Source organism: Pteropus medius, unplaced genomic scaffold (genome assembly GCF_902729225.1).
Source record: "Pteropus medius unplaced genomic scaffold, Ma_sr-lr_union100, whole genome shotgun sequence".
NCBI lineage: Eukaryota > Metazoa > Chordata > Mammalia > Chiroptera > Pteropodidae > Pteropus > Pteropus medius.
In genome coordinates, this window is record NW_024352786.1 from 2,612,385 (window position 1) to 2,627,188 (window position 14,804).

At 32.4% G+C, this 14,804-nt stretch overlaps 1 protein-coding gene across 1 annotated transcript in view; it reads right to left on the bottom strand.

The window, feature by feature from the left end:
- LOC120591139 (sodium/hydrogen exchanger 9B2) overlaps window positions 1-14,804 on the bottom strand; it is a 41,986-nt gene that overhangs the window by 3,573 nt on the left and 23,609 nt on the right. Inside the window, exons 8-11 of the mRNA XM_039848722.1 lie at window positions 13,220-13,326; window positions 11,264-11,413; window positions 5,174-5,282; window positions 2,025-2,161 (exon numbers count right to left, since the gene is read on the bottom strand). Coding sequence (XP_039704656.1) covers window positions 2,025-2,161; window positions 5,174-5,282; window positions 11,264-11,413; window positions 13,220-13,326 — 503 coding nt within the window. The remainder of the gene's footprint in view (window positions 1-2,024; window positions 2,162-5,173; window positions 5,283-11,263; window positions 11,414-13,219; window positions 13,327-14,804) is intronic.

The following is a 14,804-nucleotide window of genomic DNA, read 5'->3' on the forward strand; positions in this document are numbered from 1 at the left end:
ACCCAGAGAGAGATGCTCAGTATTAATTTTACTTATTTATATTATGTACTAATACTAACAAGTTGGATAAAAGGAAACATTCACATTTTAGTGATGAAGTTCAAAAAGATTGAGTAATTGTTTTAGAGTCATGCAGATAATAAGAATCAAGTTGAGGTCTGAAACTTGGCCTTCCTGATCCTAAAGCCAAAGTTTTTAACTGGTGTAATATATTTCTTTATCTTAAATAATTACTAGCTGCGAAGAAGAATGAACAGAAGAAAAATTACATTGCTCAAAAAGTAATTGGAAACTATTGATTCAGTCATTTACTTTTATCTAAATGTGTGTTATGGAAAGAATAGAAAAGATAGAACCACAAAGCATATAAGAGTCATGTAGTAATTTTAGTAATTGTGGGTAACAGCATTCACTTCATTATATAAGAATTAACAAATATTTATATATTGCTTAATTAATAACAAGATGGTATGTATATAAAGTTTAAAAACAAGCAACTTTGTTGATGTGGGTGGAAGTCAAGAAAATGGTTCCTTTTATGTTATTGACTGGGAGAGGGCATTAGTGCAGCAATTCGGATGCAGGAGAATCTATTTCTTGTCCTGGTTTCCTTTATGACTCATCGAGCAGTGTAGTCATGACTTGTGTTCTCTTCTAAGTGTTTGTTACACCTCAATTAAAATTTACTTGAAAAAAATATTTCTTATAATATTGCCTGAACAATAAAAGTTTTAAAAACAACTAATATAGAAAAAAACACATAAGAAGTCTTGTTTCTTGTACAGTGACAAAAGGTGAAAAAAGAAAATTTTATACAAGACTTGCTCCATAGAACATATATTATTCAACATTTCCTAGATAATTTCTCCTTATTTTAAAATTTGCTTTAACAGCAGGAAAGTTTAGAAACAAATCTTTCATATCAAAGCTACTAGAGTGATTATTTTTATATTTTACTTACTAAAGTTACTAAAAGTAACGTGAAGGCTAAAGATACTATGAGAGAGAAACTATTCCACTTATGGGACTATGTTAATCTAACAGTATTTTTAGCTATTATGTCTCAGACATTTTCAAAAGTCTAATGGAAAAAAAAAAAACTTCTCTGGAATAATGCCCAAGCCCACAGCCATGCAAAATTTGGCATGTAGTTACAGAGCATATACATCCCCAAAGCTTCCTAAATTGAGAACATTTGATTTTCATTTCATGAAATAGAAACTTGCCTACTTAAATAATTGCAAAATAATCAGGATGGAACAGCTAAATCTCATTTGCTATAATTTGTCTGGAATATATTACATTTGCAACAAATCATAATGTAACAGTTCTAATTTAATTAGCAATTATAGGCAGTCTACCAAGTTTGTGGTCAATTATTTCAAGCACCGATATGTTAGTGCCTTGTTCATTAGCGTGCACAAATTTTGGGTCATGTGATTGAGACATTTGACGGGAGGTTCAGCTAGTTTGAAAATTTTAATATCAACTAATAATTTAGGAAATCAGTAAAGCATTTTCTGAGTTGCTTGTCATCAAATCTTTCTACTTTCTATATAAAGACTATGGTCCAGCATAACTGGTCATCAATTCACATTGACCCTGAAGTATCTCCAAATACCAAGATGGGCCATGCTATTTCTCTTTCACTCTCTTCTTGGAAGAGAGTGAAATGAAAAGAATTAAAAAATACCTCTCTGGGGGAATTCAGAATGCTCTTACTGATAAAAATTCAAACTCTTTCCTTCTGCTACTACTGTTTTCTAGTAGTGTAGGAATTTATTGGAATTTTTGTTGTGATCTAAACAAATTTAAATGCCCTCTCATATTTAAAGAATCACTTTACCAAAATAAAACTTTTAAAGTGTAGATTAGTATAAATGCTTTTCATAAATCAAATTTCAATGACTTATTTTCACCAAATTTGAATAAACCCTCTTATGTAAAATTTCAAGGTATCATACAGAAGTCAGAGTTAAAATGATAAACCACCCTACCCATCATAAAATGCTATCCATCATTACCTGGACTGTGGCCTTCGGAAGCCATGCAAAAGAAATAAATATCTTTTCCTTTATGTTAAAACCAGCAAAACACACCATCAGAAATGTAGTCAAAATTCGTATCAATACTGCAATGCCCAGGGTGGCAACGCAAAGGCCTGTAAAAAATATTTAATTTTTAGACATAATGAAATAGTGAGGGGAGAGGAGGAATTGAATCTCATGGTTATTAGTTCAAAATACTATCAACAGAATAATCTAAATCTATTAAATAGTTTAAAAGACAACAATGGTTAGGCATAATTTATCAAGACATCAATATTAAAGCTCAATCAAACCATTTGTTTAAAAGTGAACGTTGTTATCCACAATTACTAGATTAAAATGAGAAATTAACTAAATATATTGGAATTTCTACAATGGAGAATTGAGTGTTACATCTCTTATGCTTTATAGCAAAAACTACACTTCCATGTGTTTACTCAACAAGAATTTATTAAATGATAACTACGCATGACAGGATTTGGACTAGATTCTGGGTACATAAAAAATATAATGTACAGATTTTGCCTCTATGAATTTCAAAGTCAGAGGAAGACAGAAACACAAACAACAAATTAATGTACTATAAGGTAAGTGTAGTATAAACATACTGGTAAGAGAGTAAGAAGAAGAAAAAAATAGTATTTTCATCAAAATGGTTGAGAATTCTTTACAGAGTATAAGACTAAAGGTGATATTTAAAGTATTTAGTGTATGGCCATGCCACAGGGTGCTGAATAGGGTGCTAAACAGGGTCGGGCCTGGTTATTACTTGGATGGGAGACCACCTAGGAAGACTAGGTGCTGTTGGCATAAAAAATAAAAAATAAGGGATTGTAAGATAACAAGGTCCTTACAATTTGTGAGGTCAACCAAGGGTTGACTCACCTAAAAAAATTAAAAAAAAAAAAAAATTAACAGGCAGTATGAAGACAATCGGCCAATCAGAATAGAGCTGGTTGGGCACTGATCAATCAAAATAGACACTGACAGTATACATCTGTTTCACCATATTGGGTGTATACACTCACTGCCCATTACCCTGGTTCACATGTACAGCACTTCATTCGGTCCTTTAAAATCCTTTACTGATAGATATAAGTTTATCCTGATTAGCAAAATAAAGAATTGTGACAAGGGCCACGGCAGGCTACTGAATCTGAGAAAGGCTAAGCTAAGGTGACTGCTAAGTAATAGGTGATTTTTTAAAAAGTAATAGTTGTTAAGTGTTTACTCTGTAACATGTTCTACATTAAGCCTTAAGTGCATTGCTTTACTTAATCTTTATAACCTGTGGAGTAATTTTTCTCATTTCACAGTTGAAAAAAATGAAATTCAGAAAGGATAAATAACTTTCTCAAGTTCAAAAGGTTGTAAAACACCAGATAGACACTGTTGGAGGATCTATTGTGAATCTGCAACATGGTTTCTTTATAGAAAAGTTCTGTGGCTCTTTGTTGACAGATATTTCTCCCAGGTTGATAGATTTTCTTGTATCTTGTTGCCTGAAGTACAAGATACAAGAGATGATACCATTCCTAGGAGGGAACATCAAAAGTTTGGGGAGAGGATGATGAGGAAGCTTTCGATACACTAAGTCTGAAGTTTTGTGGGACTTATAAGTGGTGATGTTCAATTAGCAACTGGATATATTGATTTAGAGATAAAGATTTTAGAAGTATGTAGTTTATAATCAAAGCCACTGAATATAGATGAACTCAGAGATATGATGTAGAGTTAGTAGTATATAGGCTTTGGAAGAAAGTTAGATAAAGAGCAGCATTTAAGCCACATATAGTGGAAAGAAGGAATTGAAAGGCACTGGAAAATATGAATTTTCAGAATCCAATGTAAAAAGTGTTTTAAAGAGGTCAATAGCATCAAGTGTTGCTGAGAGATCAAATAAAATATAGATAGAGAGCTATTCAGGGGATTTAGCATATAACCTTGGTCAGAGCGGGGCTGGTGGTGTGATGGGGCAGAAGCTAGACTGAAATGTATTAAACAAAAGAATGAGAGTTGAAATGGAAAAGAGAGATCTGGTTACTCTTTGGACAAGTTTGGAAAGAGGAATGGAGGAGTAGAGTGGTAGGTGAAGGGGGAAGTAAAATGGAAAGGATAATTTTTAATTGTAGTTAAATATACATAATAAAATTTACCATCTTAACCATTTTTTAGTGTACAGTTCAGTAGCATTGAGTTAAACATTCATAATTTTGTGCAACTGATCTTCAGAACTATTTCATCTTGCAAAAACTGAAACTGTTTTAATTAAACAACAACTCCCCATTTCCCCCTTCGCACAAACCCTGGCAACCACCATTCTACTCTTTCTCTCTATTAATTTGAATATTTGGGATAACTCATAAAAATGAAATCATACAGTAATAGTCTTTTTGTGACTGGCTTATTTCATTTTGTATAGTGTCCCCAAGGTTCATCCATGTTGTAGCGCGTATTAGAATGGAAGGATATTATTTTAAGATAGGAGAGATTAGAGTCTGTTTAAATTCTGAAGAGGAGACAACTGAAAAGCATATTTGAAGATGTGTGAGAAAAGGGGAAGAATCTATGTGTGAGATTCAGAAGGAGATGGCAGGGGATAGGATCCCTAGGATGGATGGAGAATACCGTGATGCGAGAAAAGGAGGAAATATTGAGCATATATGTGAGAATTAACTTTAAATACAGTGCTGTGAATCAAGAGAGTTTTAAAATGATGGCTTTTGAATGCATAAATGGATAAAAGAATGAATGAATAAACAGATATTTCTATTCCATGGGTACATATTATAGAACTCACTCGTTACCTTTAAAATTCTGGCTCTTGATCAGAACAAGGCTAGATGAATACTCTTACTCTTGAAAAAAATTTTAAGGCCTGCAGTTTTTGATAGTACTAAGCAGTGTTACTTTTTTTTTACAAGGAGCAATATTAAAGATATAAAATTTTCTGTCTTAGACTGACGAACATCATTTTCTAACCAACTACTCTAAAAGATTTAAATCATTATTAAACTTTTATATAATGTGGCAATGAGAAACACTGAACTATACCTACTAAAGATATTTCAGCTGTATATAAAAAAGAGTTGATTTTAGCAAAAGTACTACTTTGATATTCTTACCTACAGTTTCTGGTCTAAGAGATGCAACAGATACCTCTGCTCCAATTAGTCCAAAAAGAAGGGGCTGAAAGATGTCCCAGGCAACTGCAATAATTCTTTCAACCTCTGCCTAAAAGAAACACACATGTGTGTGCACACACACATATTTTTATTATGTAAAGTTACAAGTTCTAAGAATTTTGCTAATTTGAAATTTGAGTCAATTTGACTCAAGGTGGGCTTAATTTGTATGACATTTATAAATAAGAAGTTAGTTAGAATGGAGCAAAATGTTGCATAAAGATATTTCTAACACAGTTAAAAATATTATATGAGTACTTTAGTGTTGGTTTGCAAATGGATGTTAATTATAAACAATCCTATAAAGTAATTGTAGGAGAACTTCTACTTCTGAATACGTGGTGTGTACATTTTGTAATACTTAGTTTTATTTCATAGTTAAAAATTTTGTTATTTTTCATTCAATAGTGTGACTTAGAGATCTTCTATTAGTACATATATCTAGATATGTACTTTAGTATTGCTGCATAGAAATCTATGGTATAGAAATACCATAGTTTATTTAAGCATTTCTTTACCGATGGAACTTTAAGTTGTTGCCAATTTCATCTTTATAAAAAATACTGTTTAAAGTTATTACAAATTATACACAAAAATAAAACACAGGTATAGTAAAGTGCTATGCCAGCTATTGATTTATTGCCCCATTGGTTTTTTTCATTGTTGCTTTGCAGAAAATAGAGCTGGACCCTTTAAACATTTCTCCTTTATTAGCTGACATCATATCATATTTTATCAGCAGACATTGCTGAAGTGACCCTGCCAGAGGAAGGTGCTCTTCCTCTTGGTTTCACTGCGTCCTCCAGTAGGATCCAACAGCACCAGGCTCCTGTAGCCCAGGTCGCTGGAGTGGGGTGGTGGTGGTGATGGTGGTGGTGGGGGAGGAAAGGGGTGTTCTATCTCAGCTTTAGGGGTTTATAGCTGCGATTCCTATTTTCATTAGGGGTATCTTTGTATGTTACAAGCCAATATCTTGTTATCTGATTCCCCAGTATGATTAATAATAAACTTTCTGTATTCCAGTTACTATGTGATTTCTCTTTCCTGATATGACCCTAATTGATATAAGTACTAACTTTAAAATACACGATGCAAAAATCTTAGGAAAATTTGACAAAACTGACTATAGTAATACTGAAATGTTTATGGCGAAAAAAAAAAAAGGTGATAAACCAGGAGAAAATATCTGTACTAAATACAACAGAGTAAGAAGCAATATCTAGTCAATAAGAAAAAGACATAGAATCAAATAGAAATGGGCACTGTGTATGGACAAATATTTCAAAGAAGAAACATGAGTGGCCAAAAATAAATGCTAAAACTCAGTAATCACAGAAACATAAACTAAAATGATATACTATCTTTTTGGGGGCAGGGCCTAAAATACATTAAAAAGTTGGAAAATATACTAAAAATTTTTAATAACGTCAAGCTTTGTAAGATTGTTAAGGAAACTCACTAATTGGTAGGAAAGCAAATTGATAAAGTTTTTTTTTTTTTAAGAGGGCAATTTAGCAATAGCCATTACAGTGTCTAAAACTTTATATTTAACAGATTTTTTCAATCAACTAATAAGAATCTATATTTTTAGATGACATTTTACAGTTATAATTACACATCTTTAAGGACCTGCACTCTATATATACAGTATTAAGTAGTTTGACAAAAGAGGATTACATCTTTTCTCTATTTTCTTTATTATTTCTGATGTTTTATTAGGGTAAAGATTTTATTTCCTCTTGGCTTACAAATGTTGAAAGACAGAGCATATGTGAGAGGGTTGGTGGATTTATTTATATAGTTCTATTCCTATATCATGCAAAAAGTGTTTTCATGTCATGAGGAATCGGATATTGACTAAGGTTCAAATTCTGCTGCTTACTAACTGTAAGCCACTTGCCTCTCAGCACCTCATTTTTCTCATCTGTAAAATGAGAGGTTTATATAGATAACATGCAAGATCTTTATTATTTAATGACAATGACTAGTCAATGTATCTTCTTGTGGCTTTTTTGTAACTTCAAAACTAAAATGAATTTGTTTATAAAGAAAATGGAGTCACTGAATAGGCTAAGTATAAAAAGAAGATGAGCCCAGGGAAATAAAAACTATGTTGTCCATTGAAAGCTAAGGCTACTTTACACATCTGTATGTACCAATAGTAAGAACTTTCAAAAATATAAATCTTTTTTCAGGGATGGACAAAAGGAGAAAGTTAAGAGAAATGGAGATTTCATTATGAGTTAAATACTACTTAAGATGAAACTTTTTAGGGATAAGAACATTTCAAGGTTCAGAAGATCCAAATTATATCAGGAAAAAAAAAATCTAGTGACCATAAAGTTTATCAGAAGTTAAAGATTAAAAACAATAATATTCTCAGTGAGTGATTCACAAAGTGTGGTCCCTAGACCAGCAGCATCAGCATTAGATGGGAAGTTATTAGAAGTACAAGTTCTCAAGCCCCACCATAGCCTACCTAAATCATAAATTTGGGGGTGGGGCTCAGAAATCTAATTTAATAAGACTTTCGGGTGATTCCTATGCATGTTAAAGTTTAAGAAACATTATTCTAAGCTGATAAAGATGTAATGAGAGAGGTGGAAAAATAAATGGATATAACTCTAGAAAGCAGTTTGGTAATGCGTGTTAAAACCTCAAAATGTTCACATTATTTGATTCCAAATTTTACTGTTAGGAACCCCCCTGCAAAGAAGTAATTAGAAATTAGATTTTGGGATAATGAATAATATCAGAGACTAGAAGTAACCTAAATGTATAGCTATAAGAAAATGGTTTAAAAAAAACTTATAGTGTAGCTGTATGTGTGTGTGTGTGTGTGTGTGTGTGTGTGTGTGTGTGTGCGCGCGCGCGTAGCGTGCAGATGTAGAGACATACATAAGAGAGTAAGTGGAGGTAAATATGAAAAAAAATGTTCCTAGATTTCTCTTTGGGTTGTGGAAATACATTGACCTTCTATATAATCAGCTTCAGGGAATTCAAAGTTAAGGCAAATGCAGGCAAAGATGTTTTGTTTGGTTTATAACGGTCTTTTCTATATAACCCATATTATAGTTTTTCTGAAGAATAGTGTAATTAGAACTGATCAAAGTTTCCCTTTCCCAAATCCTTTGTTTTTCTGTGCTCATAGTTAATGCCCACTTGCAGTAATAGGCTTTAGTCTCGCCCATGCTAGAACTACTTTTATGTTCTATTTCAAATAATATGGTCCCTTTGTACTGTTTAATTTTTTATCCTATAATTTATTAGAGACTTAATTTTAAATTGCAAAGTTTAGAAGTATAATCTTTTTAATACACTTGGTATGTGTTACAAATAGATGTCCAAATACAAAAATGTCCCTTGTACAATAATGCTACACTTGTATTTATTATAGAGTAATACAAGTCACTTTGCAGTCAGGTAAATCTGAGCTTAAATCTCAGTGCAACTTTTGAATTTTGTGACCTTAGACATGTTATTTAAGTATTTCTGACTTATAGTCTCTATAAAATGAAAATAGTAATACTTTTAAAAGGGTTTTTGTATTTTTTTTTTAATTTAACAAGAATATCCACTTAGTACCTGGAACAGGTCCATACAGAGTGGCAATAAAAATTTATTAGTTCCCTTCCCTCTTTTTCCCCATGACCATATAATGTAATGAGTTGGTTGTACTTTTTGAAGAATTTTAAAGAGGTGGCAACAGAAAGAATTTACTTGTAAAATTCAATTTGAAGAAACTTGCTACAAGCATATTTGAGAATTTTCCTGTTGAATAAATAAAAGGAACTGTACTAAAATATTTAGTTTACAGAACTGTTGGCTTTAGGTAGAGGAATTACAAATAAATTTTTTCTTTCCTTTTATTTCTGACTTAAGTTTTTAAAAAGTTCTATACCACTTTTATACTCAGAAATAAAATAAACTTTATTTAAAAAAATATTCTGTTTAACAATTTATTTTTCTAAGTATATACCACTTTTATACTCAGAAATAAAATAAACTTTATTTAAAAAAATTACCACTTTTATACTCAGAAATAAAATAAATTTTATTTAAGTATATACCACTTTTATACTCAGAAATAAAATAAAATTTATTTAAAAAAATATTCTGTTTAGCAATTTATTTTTCTAAATGCTGAAAAAATGTCATCATTGAGAAGTTAAAAGATGGTTTATAAAATGCTAATGCCGGATAAACTTCCTAGATGTTGAACAAGGGGTCACGGTGTAATGCAGTGGCATCTTTCACTAAGTGAAAACTGTGAACTTGGTCCTGGGGCAAAGGAGCAGACAAGAGGGCTTCAGGGAGCAGGGTGTATTGGTCAGAAGCCCAGGCTAGGATGGAATACAGCAGAGAGATGAGGGATGATGAGAGTACTCAATATATAAGTTTATGTTTTAGCTTTGCTCTTGTCAGATGTTAAGTTACTTGAAATTAGAAAGTAGAATTTAATGATATAGGTCTTACTTAAAAAAATAAAAAGTCCTGAAATAAGCCTTAGAGCTGAGCCTACTGATGAGGGGGCAAACCAAGATGCCCATCTACTGCCTAGAGCAGGGTTTCAAAGGGACTCTCTCCTTTCCCTTAAAGCCTCATCTATCTCAGTCCATTTTTCTGTGGCCCCAATACCCTTCTCTACACAAGCCTCTCGACAGCCCCTATCAATCCATCCCTTCTCGAAAGCAAGTCGAGTCAATTATGCTTGTCCTAATTTTACATCACACCCTTATAGAGTGAAAGCCTTCTCTACCTGAATGCTGTTTGCCCACAATGAAACTCTATCTTTAGTAGATCTCTGCAGAGATCATTTAATTGAATGTAATTATATATTTAAGCTGAAGATTTATAACCTTTACATATTTACATGTGGCATTACTTTAGGCTTATTTTGAACTGTTGTCTTCAAGTTTTCCAAAATAATATATTTGCATTTAGTTTAGGTCACCCACATTTAATTCTTCATGAAACAGAATACCATAGGATCCTGTCGAGATTAAATCTACAAAAATGTATCTTGAAATTAAAATAAATAAATGGCAACCAGATAATTTCTATAATACACATTAAGAAAATGAATATTCTTAATTGTCTTGAAAATCAGTAAGAACAACCAAAATAATCTTTTGGAAAATTAGCATAGGCATTTGAACAAACTGGCTAGTAGACATATGAAAAGGTGATTAGCTTCACTCATAAAGAAATGCAAAGCAGATCAATAATGACATATATTTTTCACCTATCCAATTAGCAATGTATCTGAAGATTGAACATATTCAAATCAGAAAAACAGATCTTACATACTGTTGGTGGGAATATAAGCTGGTACAGCCTTTTAAAAGGTCAGGTTGATACTATCAAGTTTCAATGTGCATACTCCGTTATAAAGCAATCCTATTTCTAGGAGTTTATCCTATAGATAAACTCAAAGATATGCTATATTTTGTTGATTTTAAGATACACATTTCTTTTTATATTTAAAGATTTTTGAAATTAGGATGTCATGTCATAGTCGAATTGGTAATATTCTTTTTCTTTCTTGGTGGCATACAAAATAATGTTGTTTCCTAAACTTGACAGTGTCAGAGTTTATGAAATGTGGTATAAAATAAGGGTATTTTATTGAAGCACTTTTTGTTTAGCAGAAAACTATAATCAATTTAAATGTCTGTTAGTAAGGGACTGGTTTAATATCATACAGCTATATAATGCAATACTTTGCAGCCCTTACAAAGAATAAGAAAGACATCATGGAATTATGACCATGATATATTTTAAGTAAAGACATCAAGTTATAGATTGGTATATAAGAGAAAAAAAAGAATGTGTGTGTGTGTGTGTGTGTATGTGTGTGTGCGCGCATGTGCGTGTGTGCGCGCGCATTTGGGGGTACATTTGTATATGTATAGAAAATAGCTTTTATGGTTAAATAATTTATTAATTTGATGTTAAGAAAGTGTCTGGAAAGAAAAAAATTAATCTGATCAGAAAATAGTCGTGAGGAAAACTTAAAATACACTTCACCTTTTTGCTGGTCCACCCCAGGCCTGCAAGGAAAGCCATGACCAACGTGCACAGTCCTCCTGACCCAGGGAAACCAAAGTACACACTGCTGAACACCGCCAGCACAGACAGCCCCAAAACAAGGAATGCTCTCTTCCAGACAAGTTTGGCCTGAAAAAAGGTTGATTAGCTCAATTATTTCACATAACTGATTTTTAATTACTGATTTTTTCCATCTTCAGGACTTAGTGGAAAATAAAAATGCCTGTATCTGTGCACATAAATGCAAGACATAACATTTACTTTCCTTTCCCTAACAAAAGTAGAATTAGCACATGTATGAATGTAGGTTCCTCTATCAGGAATAAGAGCTTCTTTTGTAGGTACCGATGCAGAATATCAGAGAGCTGAATGCAATAGCAGAAAACAGTACATGAGGTTTGGAGCCAGAGAGACCAGGTTAAAATTCTAGCTCCTTTACATCATTGGTGTATGTGTGGCACCTTAGACTCCCTGAGTTTTATTTCCTCCTCCCTAAAAGCTGTTACATTGCAGGCTTGTTTTGAGGGTTAAACATATGATATTGTTATTATTTTTAGGCTCTCTGTTTACTCTTTAATGTGATGCTCTCCTGGTTTTTCTTTCCAATCCTTGAATACCAAGAAGTTTTAAGAGGCTATAGCAGGTTTTTTGTTATTGTTGATTTTTAAAGTTTATGAAATGTGTACCTCTCTACTTTTCCCTGTTCAGCCTTTTAAACTTCTTGATCACTTTAGAAAGCAGGCAGGTCTTTAAAAGTGCTTGACTTGGCAGCATGCAGGCTCTGGAAGTGAATTAACTGAGTTCATTCCCAGCTCTGCTGCACTCTAGCTTTGTGACTTTGTTCAGATCACTTCTCTCTAAGCTTTGATTTCCTTATCAATAAAATGGTCATATGAATAATATTCTCATCACGAGTTGTGTGGATTGCACCAGATCAGTGCTTCTCAATAGAATGTCCACTGATGATGGAAATTTTTATATCTGCACTGTCTGTGGAAATATTCTATATCTGTCATAGCCACAGGTAGCTAGTGGCTGCCATGTTGAACAGAGTGGCACTTTATTGTACTTATCACATCATTTTATACACAGTAAGAAACCAAATGTGAGCCATCATTTTTCTCTTTATTTTGTTGTGTAATTAGAAAAATCCTGACATTTTCTTTTAGAATTCATAAAATCATTTATAGACAATTTTATTTGGAGTTTTTTAAAGCACAAAGAAAATTCAACACAACATACTGATAATGGAAATATTAATTTTCTTACTTAAGGTTCTACTTTAGTTATGTTTCTAATACCATTCAAAATGCTCTGAAATCTTCAAAATGCCAATTCTTATAGAAAAAAAAACCCAATTTTTATGTTTATCTATCCTAAGAGACTTAGGAGTGTAGGGGAAACAAACAAAATATTTATTTCTCATTAAGAAATCATTGTGTATAGCAAAGAACTTTGATCTCAGTTATATAAATATTGTACTATATTTTAATGAAATGTTAAGGTCTATCTATTTGATACTATTAGAATCTAAGGTATTTTGATGCTAGAAAAAGGCCCCAAAAGCCATTTTGCATCTTGACTTAGTTGAATTTATGAATAGTAAATAAAAATGGAAATAATAAAATAAAAAACAAATTAATTTTAAAAATTAAAAACTTGTAAATCCTATCATTTTGGAATGATATTACTTGTTTTACAGTGAAATTTTAAATGTACTGAATATAAATTTGAGAACGGAAATTTCAGGTCTGCATTAAAATCTTATACATTTAGTCCTCTTCATGGACAGCACTGACAGAGCAATAAGCAGTTTGAAAATGGGGGTTGGTTTTCTAAGTCTTGTCTTTCACACTGGCTTTGAGGAAAGTGTTCCAGAATGTTTTTCCAATGACGTTTTAGAGCATGGCTTTCCCACATATTATTTTTTTTTACCTGGTCACTGCTTGGAAAGTACTGAATAAAAAATCCAAGAAGAGATCCAGTTGCCACACCGATTACCACTTCTAAAACTCCTCTGAAGACATTAAAAACCGTGGAGCCTTAAAAATACATAGAAAGGAAAACTTCAGGCAGCACTCTAAATCCATAAATAAACAGACAACTTTAAGTATCAACAATAAAGCATCAAATTACACTGACGGTAAAGTTTACAGATATTTCCTGCTCTCCATATTCTTAAATATATGTGTTTTAAAATGTCTAATGGATCTATCTTATAAGAAAGGTATACATATATGAGCGATAAATTTCAAAACAGGCATAAGCTACGATTTGTGTACTTTTTGTATGTCTATTTCCATAAAAATTTACTTACAGGGCCTAAAATAATGAAAGATAAAATTCATGATTCAGAACTAATTTGTTTTGCTATATCATATGCCTAGGCCGGGTAAGTAGATAGACCTAGTTTTCACATTGCTATTTAAGAGCCTGATTTTTAAATAATAAATGTACACTGATTTTAGTAGCTCTGATATTACACAATACAGTAATTTGAGAATCTGGCAATTGAAATCAAGATTCTTTTCTTACTATAATCAATGTGGGGGACTCGCCCCTTGTTAAGTGTTTATTGTTAAAGCAAATCTGAAAAGAAATTATTTTTGAAATTGCTCTTAGAAGAGTCTTTTTTATTTGCTTAGCTTCTTAGAAATATCATAATATTGAGGTAAATAGAATCTGCATTTTCCTCCATAGCATAAAAGATTTAGGAAACTTTAATTTAAAAAATCTTTTTTAGTACACTGTGCAGAAAATTATATTAAAATTGCTCAACACATAAAGCCCTTCTTCACACACTATTCTAAGAATAAATGTACTAACAAGTTATCGTGGTTTCTTGTTATTGTAGTGAAGGATACAGAACATGCCATCCCAAACTACATAAGTTGGCATAAGGATTATTTTGAGCTGAAGGCAATTGAGAAGAAACAGATACATGAAAAGCTCTTTGCATTCCCTTTATTTGCTTAAAACCCAGGTATAAATTTATAAAGGTGTACCTCTCCCCTCTCTACCAGGAAGGACAGAAGTTAACCACTGATACAATGAGGGACCCTCATCAGCTCGGAGACAGCACCAGAGGAATCTGCATAACAATTTTTGCTGAAACCAGCCCTGTCTACCATTAGTTTCCTCAGTTATTTGCCTTTCCACAATCTGCTACCCCTAAAATCTCACAGTCTATATCCTTTGGCAATTCTTTGCTAAGATGCTACATAAATGCAAATTCTTACCACCCCTTTGAGTTACCCAACACCAAGTACTCCCATGAGTAAGCACAATATACATGCTAATAAACCTTTTATCTCTTGTTAATCTGTCTTTAGAGGGCCCCAGCCAATGAACCTAAAGTAGGTAGAGGGGAACCAGTTTTTCTTCCCCTACAGTTTCATCATCTTTCTTACTTAAAAACACGATACTTTTGTAGTAATTTTATTTAGCTCAGACTCTTTATTTAGCTCTTTTTGTTAGACATTGTGCGACTGTCAAAGTATGTAATAATAACATGTTATTA